This window comes from Crinia signifera, chromosome 6 (assembly GCF_055691185.1).
Source record: "Crinia signifera chromosome 6, ASM5569118v1, whole genome shotgun sequence".
NCBI classification, from domain to species: Eukaryota; Metazoa; Chordata; class Amphibia; order Anura; family Myobatrachidae; genus Crinia; species Crinia signifera.
Window position 1 is genome coordinate 92,497,444 of NC_139222.1, and position 26,220 is coordinate 92,523,663.

General features: G+C 42.8%; 1 protein-coding gene across 1 annotated transcript in view; it reads left to right on the plus strand.

Annotated features, from left to right (window-relative positions):
- Positions 1 to 26,220, plus strand: part of LOC146007815 (uncharacterized) — a 145,502-nt gene that overhangs the window by 67,135 nt on the left and 52,147 nt on the right. The window contains exons 2-3 of the mRNA XM_083146471.1: positions 15,083 to 15,158; positions 23,845 to 23,947. Of these exons, the coding sequence (XP_083002597.1) occupies positions 15,083 to 15,158; positions 23,845 to 23,947 (179 nt within the window). The remainder of the gene's footprint in view (positions 1 to 15,082; positions 15,159 to 23,844; positions 23,948 to 26,220) is intronic.

Consider the following 26,220-nt stretch of genomic DNA (forward strand, 5'->3'; position numbering starts at 1 on the left):
TTAAGCTTCAAAAGTGATAAAATGGAGAGTGGTAAAATGCCAGCCAATCAGCTCCTACCTGCCATGTCCCAGACTGTGTTTGAAAAATGTCAGGCAGGAGCTGATTGGCTGGCTGTTTATCACTCTCATTTTATCACTTTTGAACCTTAGTGCATCTGGCCTGCAGTGAGGGAAGGCTTTGTATGTGAAGGTGAGTAGTTTTAACTGGTTTCCGAGCAGAACTGGGAACCAGTGAAGAATGTTGCCAAGATGAGAAGTAGACACCATACGGTAGTACGGTAAAATGAGATGAGCAGCAGTGTTAAGTATAGAAAGAAGTGAGAAAAGGCTACAGAAACTAAAGAGGAGGAGGATACAGTAGTCTAAGCGGGTAACGATGAGAGCGTGTACAGGGGTATCGGTGACATCAGGATATAAAGAAGGATTCTGCTAATGTTCTGGAGCTAGTAACGGCAAATTAGACAGCTGGCTTAAATGTGAAGTGTGAAGGAGAGTTGTGGATAACATCAAGGGAGGGAATTTGGGTGAAATAGGAGAAGGTGAACTAATTGAGAGGGGGGGGGGTGATGATGGGACAGGGGAGAGCATCTTGTGCTGCTGATGTTTTGATTTTGTAGAGAAGTGGGTGTAGTAATGTCAAGGGCAGAGAAGGTGGAGGGAAACATTAAAATTGAAATGCAGGAATGGTCCTCCATGTCTGCTACATTACACGTTCACCATCTACTGAAGCAAGTCTTTTACAGGCAAACTATTGGCATTGCTGCGAAGTCCCAGAGCCAGTTGTATATAAGAGCTCAGATAGGTATGTTCTTGATTCATGCTGAACTTATGGAATTCCACTAAAATTAATATTGGTGCATGGATTTTTGGGTGGAAACATATAGAATCTACAACAATATAGAATCTTCCAGAACAATCCTTTTTCTTCTGCATAAAATACCCTTGAAAGTTTGGTAAATCTTTCTGGAACCTAGATGAGAGCTCATTTGTTTACCGGTCATGAGTTGATTATCAGCAAGAAGGGGTAATTTGCAAGTGATTTGAGGTACTTTACGGACACAATATGTGGAACTGGTCTATTTATTTCCGAAAGAGAACAGTGGCACGATATCCTGTAGTGTTGTTGAACAGCTGTAGAAATCTGAAATCTGATATGCATTGTAAACGCTGCATCCCTAGGAGCAAAGCAGGATTTCTAGAGAGAGGGTGCTAGAGGGGGTGCAGTCACCAGACAGCACATGCACAGTAGTTAGGTGGCTGCTGAGACTGCACAGACAGCCCTTCCACAAAGCAAGGGACATTGCTAAAAAGGCCCCCTCTCCATCCCATTACCTACTGTAAATGACCTTAGCAACTAAGAGGCGTACCTAGATATTCGTAGGCCCCATAGCCCCAAGTTTGTAAGGGCCCCCTATTTAGCAACTGATGGTGATAAATGTATGTAAAGCATATTAATTAGACAGCAAAGATGGGCCCCTTCATCTCTGGGCCCCATAGCAGCTGCACTCCTTGCACCTATGGTAGTTACGCCTTTGTTAGCAATAACATGCGTTCTCACTTTTGTGCAACTCCTCAAACATAAGCTCAGCAGCACTGATTTGCCAGTAATGCACTTGTATCATCTAGACCAGGCATGTCCAACCTACGGACCTCCAGCTGTTGTGAAACTACACATCCCAGCCTGCCTTGCCATAGATTTAGCATTCCCTACTAGCAAAACCGTGGCAAGGCATACTGGGATGTGTAGTTTAACAACAGCTGGAGGGCCGCAGGTTGGACATACCTGATCTAGACCCAAATTCTGCTCCGGCACAAATAAAACCCCAGAGTAGTTATGATGAAAGTGTAAGTGCTCATGGGCTTGTTATAAAAAAAAACAATAAGGGCAAAATATAACGAGTTGCAAGTTTGGTTGTGAGTGAAAACTCGCACTTACTTGCTATGATTTCGGTGGGAGACTGAACGGAACTCAGGGGCAAACGCAGGATTTTCAGAAGGGGGTTTCCAGAGGGGCGGAGCAAAGCACGGAGATGGACACTTATATGCCGGGTCAGTCAAAGTATTATAGATAGACCAAATTTATATAATTAATAAAATAAATATATATATATATATTAACATACAGGGGCAGCCACAGCAGTGTAGACCCCTGGGCATAGCAATGTATTGGGGCCCCTACCAATCCTCCAGCGGTAGGGGTGGGGGAAGCTTTGATGTCCCACGGGTGGTAGGGGGTATTATATCAATCGCTCAGCATGTAGGGGCTGGATCAGTAATTTCCACTAAATACCCCTTTACTGCACAGATGGTGTGAGATGAGGTGGGAGAAGGGGACACTGGGCTGAATGAAGGGGCCCTGATACATAACTTCCAGGGTGGTAGAGAATGTTTAATATGCAGAGGAGGGGTGTACATACCTCCCAACTTTGTAGCTGCAGAAATAGGGACACTCCAAAAATGGGCGTCCAAAAAGGGGCGCAGCTTATGTGAATGAGGGGCGCGGCTTATGCAAATGAGCCGCGTCCCCGTTTTCGGCCGGGAATAGACGCTGTGCGCATGCGCACATCGTCTATTCTGTCAAATTGGGGGGGGGCTCCCAACTGCCCCCCCCCGCAGCGGGACACCTCCGGCCGCGGGTGGGACAGTGGGACAGGACCCGGTAATCGGGACTGTCCCGCTGAAATCGTGAGTGTTGGGAGGTATGGGTGTACAGTGGAGTGGGCTTATTATTCATAATTTTCTTTTGGGAGGACAGCTTGCTTGACTGCAGATATCTCCAGTTCCCAGAAATAGATTTCTTAGATGTTAATGAAATTAAAAACTAGAGAATCCCACCTACCAAATGGTATTGGGGACTAGGGGATCAGAGTTCAGGAGGCAGAGCAATCCGCCAATGAGAATATAAAACTACATACCAGGTGTGGAGATAGAGCAGTAACCAGCTGCTGGAAGGCTGATATCTCTGGTTCTGGGAATAGTAGAGACAAGCTTCTAGTGTCCATCAAAGGGGGAGAGTCACACAAAAAAACTCTAAGTCAGAGAAAACCTGAAATATCTGACTGGGAAGAGCAATTAACAGGCTTGGATGGGGACCACTGCTTTGAAGTCAGATATCTCCGGTTCCCAAGGGCCGATTTTTAAAATTCTTGTACCCATGGAAAGAGGGGACCCTCAGCTTTCAGCCTAGGGTCCTTAGACTCCTGGGGGGGTTTCTGGGTACCCAGAAACCCCCCCCTGCGTGCGCTACTGGAACTCCCAATAAACTGCAAGCTTAATGGTGCCATTGTAAGTCATATACAACGCATTGCGAGATTTCAGCTGGCAGAGTAGGAAAAGATCTTGCAAATCAGAATGCAAGTTATATTACATTTGAGTTGATTAATATGAAAAGCAAGTGATCCATTGGTTCCCAGAAGTCACCCCGAGTTGTACCTCACTGGCCCTATATAAGCAGCACCTCTGCCATGTTTTCTTTTTTGTTTCTTTTTTTTTTTTTTTTTTTTTTTTTATATATCTTTTTATTTTGCAAAATTGTAAAATATACATACATATTGTCCACATTGGACTACCATAAAATCATTCTCACAAACAACATCGGTACGATCTGACAGCATCGCATAGCTCAAATATCAATTCTGGTCCTCACGTACCAATGCAGTTACAAACATTTATGACATAAATAAACAAACCATACACTTTAAACAAAACATACACTTTAGGAAGGATTCATCTAAGGATTTCATATCGCCTTGGAATTTAAGAACAGTAGGGGTTCATGAATGCCCCCAAATATACCTCAGTTGAGATTTATACATTTATATTTTTCCTTTCCTCTTCCCTTTTATTAGTTGGTCTATATTAGTGCAAGATCATGCTATCATCTCTAGGGCAAGAGGCATCTAGGTAAACTTCTTCTATATACTTCCCAGTCTAGCCAAAGCTTTACTGTTTTATTTTGTTCTGCTTTCCCCAGTGTTTCCCACTTATAGCACCACTCGATTTTCTCTATTACTTTTTGTAAGGTTGGAGCCTTTTCTTGTTTCCAGTGCTGCGCAATAGCAGTGATGCCTGCCGAAATTATTTGATTCAAAATATATTTCTTAGAACAGGATAGGCTTGTTGGAAGTATATGTAAGAGTGTTACCTGTGCATTTAACTGTATATCCAAGTCCAATTTATCTAATAGTTCCCGTTTAATCTCCGCCCATAAGCCTACTATTTTCTGACAGGCCCAAAAGATATGTATTGAATCTGCCCTTTCGTCACATCTCCAACAAGTATCTGGTTGTTCAGGGAAAAAGGAATGCAGCTTGACTGGGGTATAGTATGTGTCGTAAAAAATAAAATAAAATCTTTCAATATACATCATTGATTTCGACATTTTATTAATCATGGAAAAAAGTTGGTCCCATTGTGTAATATCCCAATCAAAATTTAGGTCTCTTTCCCATCTAAGCTGCCATTTAGTTTTGTGATTCAGTTCCACCTCTCGGTCTAACAGAAGGTTATACCAGAATGAAATCCCCTTTTTCCTTTTCATCCCTGTTAAATGGGCAAGGCAGCCCGTTGGTAGGGAAACTAATTCTTTTGTTTGAAAGACCTCTGAGCCTAACCAGTGCCTTATCTGTAGGTACTTATAAAATTCGAAATTGCTCAATTTAAATTTAATCTTGATTTGTTCGAATGACATTAATTGTCTGTTTTCGTATAGGTCACCCAACGTTTTTATAGATTGGGTTTTCCATATATTTAGATTTAAATTCGGGATTATTTTTTGTAGTGTTTCAATCGGAAGGTGCGCCATTGGTGCGCTTAAGCATTTCCTATCTTCCAAAAATTTGTACCATGTATGTAGAATGTCTCTAAGTGGCTTCGTTAGGTCCGATTTTATTAATTCTGGTAAGAATGGGGACAATCTATCTACCAACATTTTTGCAAAGATTTTAATATCGCCATTTAACAGGGCGATTGGGCGGTAATTTGCTGGAGATGTAGGGTCTTTCCCTTCCTTGGCTAGCATGATAATTTTGGCTTGGAGCATCTCTTTTGGGAACCCACCTTTCTCATTAGTTTCAACAAAGCTTTGAAGTAAGAGTGGGGCCAGCTCTTTATAATATGTTAAAAAGAAATTATTAATAAATCCATCAGGACCTGGTGTTTTATTTCTTTTGAGGGATTTAATTGCGCGGTAAATTTCCTCTAACTTCCAAGGCTCATTGAGTACGTCTTTTTGATCTTGATTTAGAGATGGAACATTTATTTTATCTAAGAAAGATTTTATATCCTTCTCGGACGGTTGGGGAGTTTCTGGATCATTTTTTAAATTATATAAATCCCGTAAATACTCTGCAAATATATCTGGAATTTCTGCTGGGTTAGTTCTTTTTTCACCCTGTTTATTAAATAACGCTTTTATTGCTGATCTCAGCCTTACTCCCTTAATTCTTTTTGCCATATATTTAGAGGCTTTATTGGTCTCCCCATAATTTTTTTGTTTAAATCTATCTAATTGTCTATTTATTTGAGCCATGTTTAACCGGTCCACTTGCTCTCTCAGCTCCTTCAGCTTATTGAGAATCTCCTCATTTGTAGGTTGTATTTTATGTAATTTCTCCAAGTCTCTAATTTGTTCTTCTACTTCCAACAAGGCTAAACGTTCCCTTCTTTTTAAAGCTGCAGTTGCCTGAATAATTCTGCCTCGTATTACTGCCTTTAATGCACACCATGTATTGGTTGCGCTAGTGTCTTGGGGTTTATTTAAAAGAATAAATTCTTCTAAGGCTTCCTTTATTGTTTTTTTTATTTCATGGGAGGTAAAAACATAATTTGGACATCTCCATATCCTAGGGGCCCCATTATTTTGGTTCTGTTGCCAGCAAACCAGGAGCGGAGCATGATCCGAACATGTGCTTGGTAATATATCTACTCTCTTAATTTGCTGTAAGGTGAACCTATCTACAAACGCAAAATCAATACGCGAATACATTTTATGGACATGTGAAAAAAAAGTATAATCCCTACTTGTGGGGTGCAACGCTCTCCATGTATCAAACACTCCAGCTTTTTGTATGGAGTCATTAAATCTATCTACGGTCCTCTTGGCACTTTGTGAAGCTCTTAGGCTACTATTATCTGACTTATCCATTTTTGTATCCATTACTAAGTTAAAGTCTCCAAGTACAATTAATGCTCCTTCTGCCACTGTATTAAATTTCTGCCAAAAACTTCTAAGCACCTTCATTTGTGCAGTGTTTGGCAAGTATACTGAAGCAATAGTAACTCTTTGACCATTGATTGTTCCTTTTAATATTAAGTATCTCCCCTCATTATCCATCAACTGGGAGGAAATCTTAACTTTAAGATCTTTTCTAAATATAATAGCAACTCCCGCTTTTTTTTTTATAGCGCAAGAGAAATATGCTTCAGTATACTTGCCGTCACCTAATTTCGGGTGGACCACTTTTGAAAAGTGTGTTTCTTGTAATGCAGCAATTTGGACATCTTGGTCATTTAAAAATTTCAAAATTCTCCTTCTTTTTTGAGGCGAGTTAAGCCCTTTAACATTAAGAGACATCAATTTTACTAAGCTATTCATGATCCCCAATCCTGTTCCCTGCGTTTAATCTCTCTCCTTCCTAACCTTACACACACACAAAACACATATACAAAACCAAACAACATTCTGGTGTTGTATCCAACACCCCAACCCTCTTCTCCGAGGGAATTATGTACTTTTATTAGGGGTAGCGACCCTATTTTTCCCCTCCCAGGAATGCTTTCTTTTCTAATCCCGGCCAACAAAAAAAAAAAAAAGAAAAAAAACAAAAAAAAAACCCCAATCCCATAACAAAGCATATCCGTTCTAACACACGTTCTAGTTCTTGTAGATACAAGGTAATATCTTATGCCTTATCTCTGAAAAACTACCTACTCTCTTGTTTCTTATCCTAAGGCCTACTAGAGATTGTGTTCAACCCATATGGGTTCATACCGAGAAGACAAGAAAAAAAAAAAGAAAAATTAAATCACCCGTACCAAATATCAGAAATTTTCTACTTTTATAAATGCATAATAATAGCTATACCTTCTCTGCGTGAAGATGCCTAGTCTCTCATTTCTTATCTCTTATTTCTTGTGATAATAGACTTTGTAAACTGTAGTCAAACTCATACTGTATTCATACATACACGTGTGTGTTTCAACTAAAAACTTAGTACCCCTAAATCCTTAATCTATATGCTTAAACATTCTTAAGAGCAAACAATTAGTGGGTGCCCCAGTGAAAAAGAGAAGAAAAAAAAAAAAAAAAAAGAAAAACACCCCAGCCCCTCCCTCCGCTAACAAGGAAATATCATATTTCTCATACCTTATATCATAAATTTTCTAATCTTTTGAATGTCTATAATACTTTATACCCTATCTGTGAAAAAAGTATCCAATCTCTTATTTGTTGTGGTAATACACTTTTGGAAGCTGTGATCAGGACAAATAGTCTCATACATAATGCCTGTATATTTCTAAGGACTTGGTGTCTCCAAATCCTTAATCTATGCATTTTTAAATTCTTAAACATAAAAAATTACTAAGTGCCTCGAAGGAGGAAAAAAAAAAAAAAAAAAAGGGGGGGGGGGGGGAATTGACTGCACATGAAAAACATAGTTCTCCATCTTGGGGATATTCCCTTGAGGCTCTTGATATTCTATACAGTTCTCCATTCTTGCCGCAGAGCCACTAAATTATCTTCCCCCGTCTTTGGGACTCGCAAATTCCATTTCTCCATGCTCTCCCTCGCCTCTTCCTCCGTTTTCCATATATATACTGATCCTTCATAGAATATGATAATCTTTACCGGAAAGCCCCATTTGTATCTGATTTTTTCTTGCCTCAGTACAGTGGTAATTTTAGAAAACATTCTCCTTTTAGCCAATGTTGCTGCGGAGAGGTCGCCAAAAACCTGTAGCTTTCCCAATATTTCTAGTGCTTTGCCTTCATCTCTACTGGTAGCTAGGATTTGCTCTTTAATATGAAAATAATGAAGCTTCAGTATGACGTCTCTTGGGGCCTCTGTACGTAACCATTTCGGTCTTGGGAGCCGGTGGATCCTATCTATAATTAACTGCTCTTTACCAATTCCTGGCAAGATTTTATTGAACAGATCTGTGGCATATTGACGTAGCTGTCCATCTGCAATTTCTTCTGGGATCCCTTTGATTTTTAAATTATTCCTTCTTGCCCGATCCTCTGCACTAATCAATCTTTCTTTCAAGAGCAGCACTTCTCCTTGCAAGGAGGTATATGAGGTTTTTAACTCATTGTATGCCGTAACCACTGTTTCCATTTTGCTCTCTACTTGGTCAGTTCTCTCTCCCAGACTTGTAAGTTCTTTAGAGAGCTCCTGGAATTGATTTTTTATTTCTCTTGACAGATCCAGTTTCAGATCTGCCAGCAATTGCGACATTGTACGTACAGAGATTGGCTCATCTGTATTCTCCTCCTCTGGAGTACCAAAGGAAACAGCTAGCTTTTCTTGTGCTGATTTTTGCTGCGCGTTTGGGGAAACAGAGAGTCTATCTTTTTGTTTATGTGCCATATTCTGGGCTGTTTTAAATATATTGATCGGCGTAGTCGCCGTGGGCTTGGGTTTTTTCGCCGGCATTCGGAGCAAATGCTGGTACAGTTTCAGCTACGAAAGCTATGCCGGGCTGTATCCGGCCTGGGGCTTTGCTGCTTAGACTCCTATTGCATGAAGGTCCTATAAGAAGAGGCAGGAGAGGGCATATATTAATTAAACCGCATTCCTAGGGAGGGGCAAGGCGTCCATAAGATCTTATTTTAACATCTGTAGACCGCTGCAGAAACCCAGCAATCTATGTTGTCTATGGAGATAACTGGGGAGAGAGGGCGACACGGGTTTAGCACTTCTATTAGCGTTCCATCATTTTTAGGCAGGTATGGCTGTGGACACATGCAGCGCATATATGTTGATAGCCTCTGGTGTTTAACCAGAATTAGCGTCTGTATTCTGATCACAGAGGAGAACAGTAACGCTGGTAGGTGTTTGGCAATAGACAGATATAAATGGCTTTCTGCGCTCACCTCCCTTTCTCTCCTGTAGGCTCCGTGCCTCCACTGTAGTTTAGTCCCGGCTCCCCAGGCGGCGGGGTCGAGAGCTGGACCTCCGTAACTACGAGTGCCCATGCACCTCTCCACCGAATCTCCGCTCGCCGGCGCTGCTTCTGAGAGCCGAGCCGTTCTCTCCCCCGGGTCTCACTGGTTCCCGGCTTCTGCTTCCACGCTCCAACTTCCCGCTCCGTCTCTCACAGTGCGCGTCCCGCGTCACCACCTCTCTCCACGCCCTCCACGTTAGGACGTCTCAGTCACTCCCCTCTGCCATGTTTTCTTTGATAGGTGATGGGAAGGAAGCAGTGGATGTGTTTAGGTGCTTTGTTCATGTGTTTGAGTCTGGCAATTGGCAGTATGGCATTTAAGGGGCATACACATGCAGAGATGTGTGTTAAGCAATCTAGGCTAGGTGATTTCTCTTGAACTTCCCATTGTCTAGATCACCCTATACACACATTGCGATGAAACAAGTCTATTATTTTGCGGGCTTTGTTTAATAGTTTTGTTTTTTACAAGTTTCAACCTCGTAGCCCATCTGGCAAATTGAACGCTTTTAATGGAAAACATCTTCATGGCGTATTAGAAGTGTAAATGCAAGTTTAACGAGAGTTAGCATGTTCTCAATGCCTATTACATGTAACAGTTTCCAACTCACACTTTTTTGCTGTAACCCCGCACATTTTACAAATCCCCACTTTCTTAGATTTCACCGCAAAGTTTTTGGATGCAGCAGAGTGGAGCATTTTGTGCTGTATAACAAAAATAACAACAGAAAATATAGTTGTACATTCATTTCAGGTAGAGAGAACAGACACTCTCAGACGATGATGATAAATATTTTAGGAGAGGCCATAGAGTTCGAAAGCTGGTATTACAGAAAATGCTGAGTCACAGATGAGTAACAGGTGAAGCCATAGGAAGTTTAGGGGAGTAAGTAAGAATCACTGCTGTTCCTGGATTTACAGCCAAGCACCAGTCTGGATTAAAAAAAAAAAAGCATTTCCTATACACACATTCCCAACCTCGGTGTCCAAGGCACCATAACAAAGGAGGTTTTAGTGATATCCAGACTCTAGTACAGATTATTAAACCCAAATAACTGATGCATACCCTCCAACATGACCCATTCCATTCGGTACACAATGCTCTGTTCCTGGACGTCCCTGGTAATGTATGATTGCCAGCACCTGTGTGGAACTAGGTAATTGAAGAGAAGGATGTTTCAACACAGGTGATGGCAATCATACATTACAAGGGACGTCCAGGAACAGAGCATTGTGTACCGAATGGAATGGGTCATGTTGGAGGGTATGCTGATGTACTTAATAAGACAGCAGTGCTCAGGCCTGGATATCACTAAAACAACAAGTGGGAGATCAGCACTAAAAAAACATAAAAAAAGGATTGTTTTCACAATAGTATATAGGAAATATAAAACTTAAGCACTGATTAAAACAATAATATTGCACATATAATATAATATAACGTGAAGACAATGATGGAGACCGTCTGTTCTTATAATGCCTGTGGGACCTCAAACATAGGACCTTATTCTAGTTCACTCTTTCTGACAAAATCCTTCTTAGATGGACAAAACCATGTGCACTGCGGGTGGGGCAGATGTAAAATGTACAGAGAGAATTAGATTTGGGTGGGGTTTTACTTCAAAGTTAGATCTATATTGCAGTGTAAAAATAAAGCAGCCAGTATTTACCCTGTACAGAAACAAAATAACTCACCCAGATCTAATTCTCTCTTCACATTTTACATCTGCCCCCCTGCAGTGCATATGGTTTTGTCCATCTAAGAAGGAATTTGTCAGAAAGAGTGAACTAGAATAAGGCCCATAGTTCCTTGAATGCCATATAAAGAATCGAAAGGTGTATTACCAGTTCTTTGTACAAGCATGGTATTAACCAGCTAACTGCGATCTCCAGAAGGATGATGTGGTTAATGCTCATAGGCAGAAAGAGATGGCTGTTGTCCACTTGTGGAGAGAGTGCTGGTGACCACAATGTCCTGGTAATAGGGGACAAAGTCCTGTTCAATGTTGTAATAAGGTGTGGTAATGGGACAGGTCCAAGGCTGATTCAGACTGCAATTCTCCAATGGTTTGAATGTGCAATGGTTGGGAACTAACGCGTTTCACTGCTAACCCCTGGCAGCTTTTTCAAATTTAACTGGCACTGGTACACCAACCGAAGAAACCACCTCCCTAGTCACCAAAAGCCTATAGGAAATACATTTATCTTTATGTAATTCCAATCTGTATACCACTGTGGTAACCATCAGGGCACATAAGCAGTGCATCTCAGCCAGGTGAAACATATGCTGATAGTTATGTAACTACTTTCACAAGTAGATGGATAAGAGCAGTGCTGCTGCATAGATGCATCCAATTGTGACAAACATAGTAACATAGTAATTAAAGCTGAAAAAAGACGTTAGTCCATCGAGTTCAACCTATCTAACTTGTAACTACTGACTTGAGTAAGTCATATTTATAAGATTCCCTTAGTGGCCAGAAATGCATCCAGTTTAGATTTAAATTCATTAACAGTAGTTACTGTAACCACCTCCACCAGCAATTAATCCAGAATTTTACTGCTCTAATGATGAAGAATCCTCTTCTTAATTCAGTAAGGAGTTTCTTTTCTCGAGCCTCAGTACATGCCCGCGTGTCCTCAGTATAGGCCTGTTAGTGAACAAATCATCTTACAGTTCCATATGATTCCCAATCCTGTATTTGAACATACTAACCATATCACCTCTTAGCCTGGTTAACCTATCTTTATATTCTAGTGATTATGACCTTTTACTAGCTTAGTCGCCCTTCTCTGTACCTGTTCCAATTTATTTATGTCCTTTTTAAGGTGCGGTGCCCAGAACTGAACACTATATTCCAAGTGTGGTCTCACCAATGCCATGTAAAGAGGCACTATCACATTGGCATCCCTTGAATCCATTCCCCTTTGAATGAATGCCATTGTCCGGTTTGCTTATGCTGCTGCACTTGAGCAGTGAGCACTATTACCCAATTTTTCATCTATGATGACTCCCAAGTCTTTCTCTACAGCAGAATTCCCTATAATAACTCAATTTAGCCTATAAGTAGCTTGTTCATTTTTGTTCTCATAATGAATTGCTTTAAATTTATCAACGTTAAACTGCATTTTCTACCTTTCAGCCCACCTTTCCAGTTTAATTAAGTCGGTACTTATGAGTTATCTGGGCGCCCGATTTTTTGATTGTAGGCCATTTTAACATTGATTCCTATGGAAAAATCGGGTCATCGCATCGCATCGCATCGCATCCGATGGTCGCATGCGATGCGATGCGATGTGCCCGATCCGACCCGATTTAGAAATCGGGCGCCCAGTTAACTCACAAGTACCATTAAGTCACTTTGTAGCATATCCACATCCTTTCCTGAGTTCATTTCCTTACTCAATTTTGTGTTGTCCGCAAATATTGCAATTTTACTCACTGTCACTACTTATATAATTAATGAATATATTAAACAAGGTGGATCCCAATATTGAACCTTGCGGGACTCCACTTTGGACCTTATCGTATTTAAAATTTTGTAGAACAGGAGAAGGTGATAAGTAAGGATCAGCATGGGTTCGTCAAAAATAGATCATATCAGACTAATTAGCTTCTACGAGGAAATCAGTAGGGGGCTGGACTTAGGGAATATGTTGATGTAATACTTCTTAATTTTTCTAAAGCTTTTGACATGGTGCCTCATAAAAAGGTTAATAATAAAACTAGGTAATGGCATACATTCCAGCTGGGATAATCTTATTTGTCACACCTGGGGTCTGAGTCAAAGATCCACCATTTATTTCTGAGCACGCATTGCAGATACATTTGAGGCTGACTCTGAATCAGTCTCTTGGGGACCTGGAATAAAATGTCCTATGTGCCAGGTGATTAGTGTCTGGATGTAAATTCCACAATTCCAAAACCTATTCTCCTTTGTGGCTTTACTTGCTAAATGGGCTCCTTAGAGAAAGTCAATTCTAGCAACCAACACACCAACACTTAAATTTATGCTTCTCACTGTCCTCGAGAATCACATTATTAGTCACTGCATGCTTAGACCACAGGGCGAAAGTGGCTTTATAGAGACTTTGGTATAATAGAGTATGGCATATATTGATAAGAGTTTGGCATATAATGATATAAATGGTATAAATATATGTTAAATGTATTTAGTGGGTTTAACGTAATGGGATATATATCGGGCGCAGTTATTAGTGGTATATTTGTAAAACCACAGCTGAAGGTAATTTAATTATGCTGCTCCCACATGAATATGAATTCAGTAGGACAAAAAAACAGGATAAATAGAGAGCGCACTGTGTTGATTCAATATTTTTTAATATAAAAATAGGTAAATATCTATAATAAAATAAATTTAATAAACACAAGAAAATATATCATACATACAAGTATACTATTAAAAAGAATATTGCACTGTATCCAGCATAAGATCGTGAGATTTATGTACAACCGGTTGTAAGGTCCCACTGATATTTAAAAATATATATATATATCAGCTCTATATGGTGTGAGCATTAACGTCCAAGCTCCTCAAATTCAATGAACTTTCTGACAATGTTATACGGATAATTACCAGTCCCGCTGAGCTCTAACAGGAGATGATGATAGAAGAAGGGGAGAGAGACAAAAGTTCCACTCGTAAAAGCTAACAACCGGCGGAGCCCAGTTGTTATTAAGCCACCGTCGGGAGCCGATATACTGTGTCACCTGTAGTGCCTGATGGATTGTCCCTTTGGTGTCCGCTTCCACCGGCGGGACCCAGTTGTAGTGTGGGTCACCGTCGGGAGCAGACAGTCTCCGTGTTCTTAGTACCCTCCGGATGTCAATCAGAAGGAGGGGAGCTCACTCGTAAGCCTGATGTTATTTCCCGCTGCTGAGCTCGCCACAGGTCACTCGCAGCGGGCGGCCGGATAGCGGTAGTTAGCTGGATGTCCGTGAAAGATTAAAGGACTGGAGCTGGGTAAAAGTGCCAAACAGAGCTGAACATCCTGTTTAACGTAATGGGCTGTATTCAATGCAGCCGGCAAGGGGGTTAAACGCCGAAAACACCCTATTCAATGTTCCAAGGGAACCCTCACTGTCAGATGACGGTGAGGATTCCCCGAAACAGCGAGGTTCGCGGCTAATGCAGGGAGCGCGCTGTATTTAGCCATGAGCCTCGCTGTTTTAGCGGCCGCACACGCCGTTTCCACGTCACTGTAAAAACCTAGCAAGGGGCAAAGGGCATGTGCAGGGGGTCAGTTGAATACTGACCCTGCGAGCTGTGACAGTGATCAGTCAGCACTGTTCACTGTCACAGCTCGCAAAAAACATTGAATACACCCCATAGTGATGTTGCCATGCAGGTGTTCAGACAACAGTGCATGGTATACTCCTGTGGTAATGTAAGAAAATTTGTTTCTTAAAGTTCTCTACCAAGGTGCAACCACAGGATTTCTAGTGGGGAGTTTCCACATGCATGATTTAAGAGTGCGTATGAGCAGGCCATGAAGAGTGCATAATGAACACTACAGGATTCCAGTAGCGTAACAGTAGCCCTGCAGTGGCGGGGAGGCCCTGTTTAGGTGTGGGTGCCGGGGTCTGCAGGGCTATTGTAATGCCGCTGCCATCTGCCATGAGCTCACCTGTGATCGGAGCCCGGGACCCACAGAAGATTTGTCTATGGTCCCGGCTCCCCTGTCCCCTCCTGGCTTCTGCTTTTGTCCTTCTCCATTGTAAATGCTTTAGTTTTAGCACAAGAATAAAGAGTATGTTGCAATATAGAAAGCAATGGTGTGAATTGCCCTACAATCATGTTTCCTTTTATTCTAACTGTATCTCATTAGTTAATTAACATTCAAATCTGAAACATTCCGTCCAACTGACCAAACATTTTGTGCACACTACACAGTGACCTGGGAGCTGTCCAGGCTACACAGTGCTGGAACCCGAGCTGGAGAAGAATCAGTGTGGAACATACAAGTTCGGTAAGTACCAATATTTTTTGGCACTAAAAAGTCACGTTTACTGATATTGAGTCATTTAGCACCGATGAACTGTACAGCTGTTTATGTACTTAACATAAAAGTAGCTAATCACATGTTCAGTACATAAACACACAGCACTATGTTTATTAACTTGATAATTGGCAATGCTAATTTTAAATTGTGTCTTTTGAATTATTATTAACAGGTGGGATAATTACTGACTTAGTTAAAAAGATCAACCTGTGCATGAAAAAAGGAAACCAGAAAACATGATAATTAATAGGATGAGAAATTCAGAAAGGGAGCGATTTGGTAAGAAATTATTTTTTTTAAAGTGGCAATCATTTACACTTCAAAAGCAAACTGGTTTAGCAGTGTGAATGATTGCCGCTTTAAAAAACGGAACCATTAAAAATATATCCATATGTGAAAAAAAGATTAACTGTAAAGCCGTGCCTTTCCTGTAACATTCAACAAATGGTTCAGAAGTTGCTCACTACACACTGCCAAATAACTGTGAAAATATCCATTTCACATTCACCTCCATGTCCAAGGTGAACATTTATTGGTTCCATAGGGGAACTCATTGTGAGTGGGAAATTACATTTTTCTGCAGCTGTAGGGTTTTGGAATTCAATTGCGGGGCTGAAAATAGGATGTGGTGGTTTATTTTCTCTTGTACCTGCAGAGCAAGTCTGATTTTTCCTAATATGCTTAAAATGGACTCATTGAGCAACTGGTTTAAGTTAAGTTTCCAATTAGCTTAATTAGTCTGTAATTACTCACCTTCTGAAGCGGTGTCTCCTACATCCAGCGTTGAGAGCCAGGTCTTCTGCTGCAGCAGTGAGTAATGTATGTGAGTGTTGTGTGAGTGTGTGAGCAGGAGGGCATGGAAAGAGAGACTCAGGCTGTGGGAGGTTTAGTTGTAAGTGGTGGGGGGGTGGGAAGGTAAGCTGTTGGGATGCCGCTGCATGCACCCCCGATAATCCAGCATACACAACAAATTGAGTGGTGCCACTGCAAAGAGCACAGAACTCTGTGGGTGAGCTACCCCATGGTCCCTGCATTTGGCTAGATGGGGGCTTAAAATGGAACCCTGCAGCCAGGAACTCTGCTGCAGCACCACCCAGAGCATCTTTCAGAATCTTCAGGCATGCATCCTGCAGTCTCAACAGCCCCCAGAGTGTCCTGAGGACTGTCCAGGCCCGCATTTACCAGCACCAGAGGACCCACCATTTTGGGATATCATAAAAACCATGGTGGTGGCTTAACCTCTCCTGTATCACCATTGGTTAAGAGGTATGGTCTGGTGCAGTGCAGTGCCGTCACTGCACTGCTCTAATTATTATTACTTACATATGTTACTTAATTTGAATGCATGATTGGGATTTTGAGTTGAAGGAAGGTTGTGGTTAGAGAAGGGGAAGACCATGTTGGAAAAACTATAGTTGAAAATGTATGAGAATGCAAAGATAAGGTAGTGCATTTTAAATATTCAAACCAAAGGCCTATTTACCATGCCGTGCCATGCGTGGGGTCACTTCCCCTGCACCCAGTCACGGATTTGGACTCCAGGAACGAGGGACATGCTGGACGAGCTCAGAGGGCATCTTGTCCCCTGGGCCAGTGCACTTTTGGTTCTGCAGGGCTGCCCACAGCCACACCTGCAATGTTCTTAACCAATAGCAAAGCAAGGAGCTTTTTTTTGGGAGAAGCAGGCTACTCCTCTCACATACTGTATGTCTCTTACTTTAACACCTATATATAAAGGCTAACTACTCCTCACCTCTATGAGGTGAAGTACTGCCACTGACCACTATAGGCCACTTGATGACCACATTACCCCTTTGTGTGCTAAAAGATGTCATAACAGAACATTAATGCAATTTTTGCAGGGACACTGATCTGTGTCAAACTTGCTGGATATGGAGAGAGGGAGCTGTGAAGACAGAGATTGGAGATAGGAGCAGATATAGACTGGGTGCGGGGTGGAGAGTTTGTGGGCTAAAACCGGTCACAGCTCAAAGTGAAAGTAAAAACTGTCACGACTCAAAGTGAAAGTTCATTGCAGAAGCCGTCATTTTAACAGGATTTTAACTAGTGTCAAATAAATATGTTATTGTAGAAAAACCATAAATAAGGGATGCTATAAAACATAGAGTCCTTTCCAGTTGGAAACATCTAGGCCAGATTGTGATCTATAATGGATACAATTAAGCCTGGTAAGTAATAAAGTGGCCGGTAAAAGCACAGCAGCCAGTCAGCTCTTTACTGTCATTTTTCAAACCCAACCTGTAACTTGACAGTTAAGAGCTGGTTAGCTGGTTATTTACAGGCCACATTATCACTTCACCAGGCGTAAAATAAATCTGCCCCAATGAGTGTAAATTAGCTGTAAAACACCAGCTGCACGTGGCACCAGACTTTATAAACCATGTACCCTGCACACTGGATGCGGAGGCAAGAAGAGTTACCAGATCGTTCACATTGCACAACCAGATCATCAGTCTTCCCCCAGACTCCAGGAACAGTATATGAGTCATACTTTGCAGATATCTAATCAAACATCACACCGCCATCCTAATCTCTACTAGTGTTTATATGGAAAGCTTTTGCCTGTCTTCTTCGTGATGCATGGATTAAACATGTGGAATTTCCAATTCCAGTACAGACCAGTGCACACCATCACTGTCTGACTTGATGATTACTGACCACATCCTATAAATGTCTGGGGGCAGCACTGATAAGTTAATATTGTGTAGGTTGTATGGAATGTGGATTATCCTCTTACACTACACTAATAACAACAACTACCTTGTATTCCAGCACAGACAGAGGAGCCAATCATGGCTCATGGTGGACAAAGCAGCCATTCTTGAGCAGCAGCAGCGAGCCAAATGCAATTTGCCATGCCATAGCTCCACCCAGAGCCAGATAAAGGTCTAAATGGGCATGGAGCTGAAAATTATCAAGGGCCTATTATACGCAATACTAGGGGTTGTGGCCAACACCTAATAATGTGGGAGGCGTGACCAGTGTTCTGGTTGGGTGGTCTGCTCATGGGTGTGTCTCTATCTGTGTAAATACTTTCAACTAATTATGTATGCCTGGAAAAGGCAGGGGGCTGGCATAGGAAAAATGTAGGGAGATAAATTGGCGGGTGCCCTCCAAAGGTGCACCCGCAGGACGTCAATGTCCTAAGTTACTTGCGGGGTGAGGCGGCACTGCAGTCATAAAAAAAATACTGAAAGCTGAAACTTGGTAAACCTTTTATGTGGTCACCTAATGCCCCTTTCAGACCGCACTTTTTACCCGTTATTTTTCCATTTTTTTACCGTTTTAAACCGGTAATTTGTGCAGTCTGAAAGGTGCAGAGTGAATTTACCAGTTCTATTGAACTGGAATTTCTAAATGGTAATAAAGCAGGGTCCTACCCGTTTCAGACCCGGTTTTTTTCATCCACTGTTTTCTATGAGTTAAAACGAGTTCAGTGTTGTGAAGGGACAAAACTGCATTGAAATACCATTTAACGACAAAAACTGCACTGAAATACCGTTTATTATTATTATAATTTTATTTATAAGGTGCCACAAGTGTTTCGCGGCGCCGTACAAAGGAACAATACAGGGAGACAAAGCTTGGCATAACATTGAATAAATATCAAAAAGACAGTACAAAGAAAGAGCGCCACAGATCAATACACATTACAGCTTAAATATAAGTAGTGAGGACTCAATCAACATACAACTAGAGGCTAGATGCCAATGATGGAGATGAGTATGCAGACAAAGATGGTCACTGAGTCTTGGAGTATAGGAGAGCTGTGAGTGAAATGTGAAGAGAAGTGGGCTTTGACAACAGGAGGGAAGAGGGCCCTGCTCAGAGGAGCTTACAATCTAGTAGGAAGGGGAGACAGACAGATTACAAGAGGTGCACGCGAGTGGGTGGTGGTTAGATAGCAGGATGTAAGCAGGCAAGGGGTCGGAGAACCAGCTGGTTTATGCAGTGGAAGGGTACGCTTTGATGAATAGGTGAGTTTTCAGTACCCGTTTGAAGCTTTGGCAGGTCGGGGAGAGTCTAATGGAGCAAGGGAGTGCGTTCCACTGAAGGGGTGCAGCACGGGCAAAGTCCTGTACTCTAGCATGAGAAGCAGTGATCAGGGTGGAGGAGAGACGACAGTCGTCAGCCGACTGTAGAGGGCGGGAGGGTGTATGAATGGAGATGAGGTTAGAGATATATGGAGCAATGGAATTAGAGATGGCCCTGTATGTGAGTGTGAGGTGTTTGAAGAGGATTCTGTAGGGGAATGGAAGCCAGTGCAGATTTTGTTGGAGGGGAGTGGCAGAATTAGAGCGGTGGGAGAGGAAGATAAGCCTGGCTGCAGCATTGAGGACAGATTGGAGAGGAGCCAGTTGGGATTGAGCGAGGCAGGTGAGGAGAACATTGCAGTAGTCGAGCCGTGAGATGACCAGTGAGTGGATGATCAGCTTAGTTGCACTCTGTGAGAGAAAGGGCCTGATGCGAGCAATGTTGCGTAACTGGAACCGGCAAGAATGGGCCAGGGCTTGGATGTGGGGTGCAAAGGAGAGGGAGGAGTCAAGAGTGACACCCAGGCAGCGGAGTTGGGGAACGGGGGAGACGATGGTGTTGTTAACAGTGATAGAGATATTAGTAGGGGGCATAGCTCTGGGTGGGGGAAAGATAATAAGTTCGGTTTTGTCCATATTCAGCTTCAGAAATCGCTCAGACATCCAGGTGGAGATGGAAGAGAGGCAGTTGGAAACTTGAGAGAAAACAGTGGGGGACAGATCAGGAGAGGAGAGATAGATTTGGGTGTCATTCGCATAGAGGTGATATTGGAAGCCAAAGGAGTTAATGAGTGCACCCAGAGAGGAGGTGTACAGAAAGAACAGAAGGGGACCGTTTAAAGACATGCGGTGTGAATGGGGTTTTAGCTGGCAGACCCGTTTTTAGAAACGTTTTAGAATACCTGGTCAAAGCCAATTTTGCGGTCTGAAAGCAGCATTAGATTACCACACCATATACTCCTTATACGAATCATGCAACACAATAGTAACCCCCTTATAGTGTACTTGCCTCTTACACATTATGCCACTAGGAATGAGCCAAAATTCACACAGACTGAGCCAAAATTCACACTATGGCACATGGATTGAGTCAAAATTCACATTATGCCACACAGATTAAGGCAAAATTCACATTTTGCCACATAGATTGAGCCAAAATACACACTATACCAAACAGATTGAGCAATAATGCACAATATGTTTCACAAACAGGGGCATTGCGCGCCAAAGGCGCGCATTAACAATTTACACCATAATGCCCATTACATGTTAAGCCACACACCATAATGTCCATTACGTATTATGCCAAACACTATAATGCCTATTGATAATTCTGCTACATTAGTACTGCTTACCTACATCCAGGGGTTGCCATGGGGATTACATGCTCATTGCCAAGGGGGAATACATGCTTGCGGTAACTGGGGGACAGCTGCCGCCGGACAGAAATGACAGCCGGGCAGCTATATCTTTGGAACCAACTGACCCATTTACATGAGACCAGTATCATATTGAAGAACTTTTGAGTGGAATTCAAATGATTTTAGTCCCGTGAATCTGGGCAGTTTGGTTCCAGAGAAATCTGTCCTCAAACAACATGAACAGCCATGAAATTACAGTTCATAAAGGAAAAAAATCGTTTTTTCCCGCAATATCTCTGGAACCAATGAACCCATATGGACAAGCCTGGCATCAGATTGAAGGCCCAGCGATTTGGGTTCAACTGAACCTTGAGCTTCTGTGATGCCGGAGGGGGGACTGGTAGCAGTTGGAACCGGGTGGGGGTCGGGTCCCATGTTATCCTATGGGGAAAACGTTCCAGGTTTGCCTGGCGGTATCTCTAGTTCCCGGGGGGCTAGCGACACAGGGCCAAACTCGTTGGAAAGCCCAGACCCTCTGCTACAAAATGGGCCTATTTAGAGATTGGGCCTGGAGCTGTAGCTCCATCAGGCCCATTGTTAATCCGGCCTTGGCTCCACCCAATCGCTCTGGCTTTTATTAGCCTGCACAAGCTGCTCAAAGCCGGTATGACGGTGGAGAGAGATAAGCTGGTGCTTGACAATTTTAGGAGTAGCGCAGGCACGTGGGGGAAGGCTGGTGAAGAGATTACCCCCCTGTGCCACCAAGGTCAGCAGAGCAGGCAAGATCCCAGTGGGACCCCAATTCATCATTACCACCCTAGACCATCAAGATATAGGGCAATAGGCATTTGGCACAAAGTTGGGTGTAAGGCCCAGGCGGACAAGGGGGGTAGCTTTGTTTTATAAAAGCATGCCTAGGATACCAAATTAGATACGCCTGGTGATGGATCTTAAAGATTCAGATTAATTTTACCCACAATGTTAAATGCATTTCAAGCTTCAACACTAACTAAATACAAAAACATAGATTCCAAATATTAGTACTTGCCTGTGGTGTGGCATGTTACTAGACCTTTAAGTTTTTTTTTTTTTTCTGTATAAACTTTGCCTGCTGCCTTAATGTGTGTCTGTTTTACTGACTGAGTTATACAAGTGGTAACCATTTTTCTGAAGACCAAAGTCTTATGTAATTGTAAATATCTCAGCCACAATGGTTTCAGCATTGGAAGGGGTGGCCCCATCTTTTGGCAGTATAAAGGCCAGGATCTGCATCATCCAATGAAAACAGTGTCCATTCTGCGTCCATACTGTACCTGTACGTATACAAGTACGTATGCGTTTCGCTGACCCCTGTCAGCCTGTCAGTTTGATAAAGCTGACAGGGGTCAGCGAAACGCGTAGGTACTTGGACCTAACATTTGCCATCTTGCTGTTGGACATTCCTGCTACACTTCTGGACCCAAGCCCTAAACTTTGGGAGAACTTTACCACATTCTTGGACTCTAATCGCATCCATCGTCGAGGCCTATCCCAAGCATTGGGTAAACATTGCCCAAATTTCAAGGATTTGAATACCTCCAGCGGTTTCCCAGCCAAGTGGTTACCCCCAAAGGACTGAATCTAAGGGACATATGCCCGGTCCAGTGCAGGTTACAATTGATAAGTCCAATATCAGCTAATCATTGTTTACATGTTTTTAAACTATATCCGGATTAATTGTCATTTTTTATCTTTATTGTGCCATTAAATTGTTATTTTTTAAATTGATTCACTTGTGAGAACATAATATTTTTATTTTTAGCGCTGCTAACATCCTTTTTTCCTTGTCATACCACTTAGGGAGCTGACTACTCCCTTCTCAGCAGCTGCTTTTTTCTATATTGAAACAACAGCCCATAACCAGCGCTCCTAAATCAACCTAGGTTGATTTTTTTCTCAACTTTTCATCTGATGCTGCTCGCCCCCTGGTACTGCAATATCTGCCTGGTTCTGACCCATTTTTAAATCACTTCTCCAGATCAGCCCGTATGTTGGAATCCAGTCAGGGGGCCGTGACATGTGTATCGGGTGTATTGCGGCCAAACTCAGAGGTTTTATTAAAGGGGCAGTCATTTGCAAGGGAAAACCATGCCTTGTAAATGTCTGCCCCATTAAGATTTCGGCAGGCATCCTACACGGCAGCCGGAATCCCAAAACAACTTAACTATCCGAACCTTGGGCCTTATTCTGATCGGTGCGGCCTGATCAGAATATGCGGCCGCGACCGTGCAGGCGAATCCCCGCCTTCCATACGGATCGCCACCTGCCGTCCGTACGCGGATATGTGGCGATCCGCATGAAATTGGACGGGGATACGCCTCCTCCGTCTTGGGAGCTGCCCCTGCATTCGATGGTCGCCGAACATCGAATGCAGGGCCGCACGCTCCACCAGGTCCCGCAACACAAGACCACACGGACACTTGTCCGTGTGAAAACATGTATGGGGGCGGGCAGCTGACATCCGGCGATGTTAGATGCCCGCCCCGTACCCACGTGTCACGGCCTCATTACCATGCATACGCCCCGCGTTTGCATGGGAACGCCCATGAAACGGGGGGCGTATGCATAGGGTAATGAGCCTAAGTAGCCCCTCACGCCCCTCTACGCCCCCTGTGCGGCGTATAAAGAATCCGTGCGGCGAAATCGCCTGCACATGCGCAGAGTGACCTCTGCACATGCGCAGACGATCAACATCGGCGGGCCGTCCGCATGCGGGAATATCCGCACCGATCAGAATAAGGGCCATTGTGACAATGTAATTTTGGAGTATATTCTTGTTTTGTGTTATATGGAGTAGAAATGCATAGATTATTTATTAAAATATGGTATGCTGAGACACAATCAGGCATAGTGCCAGAAATAGAGGTAGTCCAAGTCAAGATCACCGAACATTGTTATACAGAACCAGCTAATTATTGTTGTTGGAGTGTTGTAGCCAGTTTTACATGCAATCTTGTTCGGTATATACATCTTGAGGAGCTCAGTTAAGGTAATGGTTGACCCTCTTGATCTTTTTTTAACTGCACCTTCACTTTATTAGACCTTTTAATGATTGAGGCTAGAATAATCTGACTCTATTTATACATCTTTATAACAATAAAAGCCTGGCTTGGTGTACAGCTACTGTTAGGCTGCTTGCATAAAGAATCAGGAAGGTGTTAGTTCAGCCGATCTCCATTATGCTTTTGGTTCTTTTAGGAGGTTTATTGGAGGGTGTATTCCCAGCCAAACTCAGAGTGGAGAAGCAGACCCGTTGAGAAGTGTGCCAGTGGAGACTTTACAACAGCCAATCAGATTTGAGGTAGCATTTATCAAGTATTTGTTTAAATAGATAGAAGATGATTGGCTGCTACGGGCAATTTTTCCACCGCTCAACTCTTTTCATTGCTTGATACATCAACCTAAGGGCTTTCATGTAGGTATTTGGCACCCCCCTAATACTACCACTTATCCCCCCCCCCACAGCCTAACTCTAACCTCACTCTCCAGCACCCTAACCTTAGCTTTTCTTACCTGTAGCCTACTTATAATGACCCCAGCCTAACCAGAACATCGCCCATCCCCACAGTAAGAGCCCAAATATGGCACATACAGTAGCTCCAGGATGTGTTGGGATTCTGTTGGGTTCCAGCTGTCAGTCTTCTGTCTATACTTTGACTGCATGCCCCCTTACTATGTCAACTCCAAAACAAGCACCTAAGAGGAAGCCTTAGCTCTCTTCTCTGATCCTTTTATGAGTAAACTTCTGGGAGTAAACTCAGGCCACTTCAAATGGCATGCAGAGGCACACCCAGCAGTATGTCACAGCTAAATATGTCCTAGATGGACTGCAGGTTATAAAGTAATACCCCTTTTACACCAAAGAAATTTCCCGGGTTATTGGTGAGTCAAACAAGGTCGGGCTTCAGTGTAAATAGCCCCCCAAAAATAACCCGGATCCAACCCAGCCCAGGAAATACTCAGAGTTAAACATGGGTGAGACCCGTGTTCAGGGGCAATGTAAACAGATACAGTAACCCAGATCATCCAACTCAGGACCCGTTTACAGCAATGGGAGAGCCCATACCTCACAACCACAGCATCCTGCGGTCAGTCTGGAGTTTTGGAACAGGGTATACAGCGTCTCCGCTGCTGAATGAGTGTGGCTTCCATTCACCGCACATAGACGAGGGTGGAGACAGCCCAGCAGCAGCTTTCGCGAGTGCTGGACTTTTCCTCAGTGTGATGCCTTGGTGGTCCCGCCGCTTGGAGATGATGTCATCTCCAAGCACTGGCCTTCAAGACGCTGCACCCGTGTAACCTGCAAACCTGGGAATATTCGGGGTTGGCACTTCAATTTCAATTATGTAAATCCTGGGTCTGACCCAGATTGCAATCGTTTTTGCAAATATTGGGTTGGATCTGAGATTTGGGTGTAAGAGCAGTAAAAGTGAAAGCCTCTGGGGTGCTCTTCGATGGTCATTAACATTTGGCCAGCTGGTACTTGACAGAGGTACCCTATAAAATCACATTTGTAGGTGCAAAAGCACAGTTCGTTGTACAATATGTATCTGACCAAGTCTGCTCTGCTGTATTCTATTCTACAATTAATGTTCTGATCTTATGTATTGCTTATTATACCTACTGAAATTTTTCAAATAAACAGGGATGATCTATAATGGAATTAATACATTCTAATGGATTTCTTTGCTAATCATAAACCTTATCAAAAGCATGGGTAGTGTTATAATTATAACTAGGGAGCTCAGCTGTGTAACTACAATTGCCCCCCCCCCCCCACCACCACTGAAATGTGTGTGCCCCCGACTCCTACTCCCCCTCCCCCCACTCACCCACACTTACCCCCTCTTCTGCTCCTCTCTCTGAATGTCACATAAAAAATGGCCGTTATTTAGGATGCAAGAGGAGGTCGCTGCCTCCTCTAGCATCCTTAATAACTGTCTGCTGTGAAGGGGGCGGCCATTTTACAGGAGGATAGGAGGAGCACCGGAACTCAGCATCAGAGATTCTGCGGCAGCAATAGCTTCCGCAGACCCCGCGGCGCCCAAACTTCCCTAGTGCCTCCAAGTGACCGCAGGGGCTGCAGAGCTATTGCTACGCCACTGAGAGAGCTATCTATGAGAATATGTAAAAAAGAAATGCATTTGAAAAGTGTTTGAACTGAGGTAGGAAATTATCAAATGTCACTGATGATACTTATCCCCTCTAATGACTTCATTAATAATTTTATCAGCTTTATCGTTGTTGTTGTTGTGTTCCGATGCGTTGCCAATTTGTTTTATGCGTATGCAGATTTGCCTCACACCAGTGTGAGGTCAAACCTCATTGATGATGTAGGGAAGGATGAACTGAGCGACAGCAATGGAGATGTAATCTATATGCACGCAGGAAACCCAACTTTCATTATCAGACCCTGATACCACAGTGTGTGAATGTAACACCCTTAGTATTCCACATGCACATGGGGTTCTTCTTATCACATGTACAATCATTTGCAAGGGCAGTGGTTATTACAAGAGAAGTTACAAAAACACTATTTCAGCCTTCTAAATATATCTGCAAAACACTCTGCAA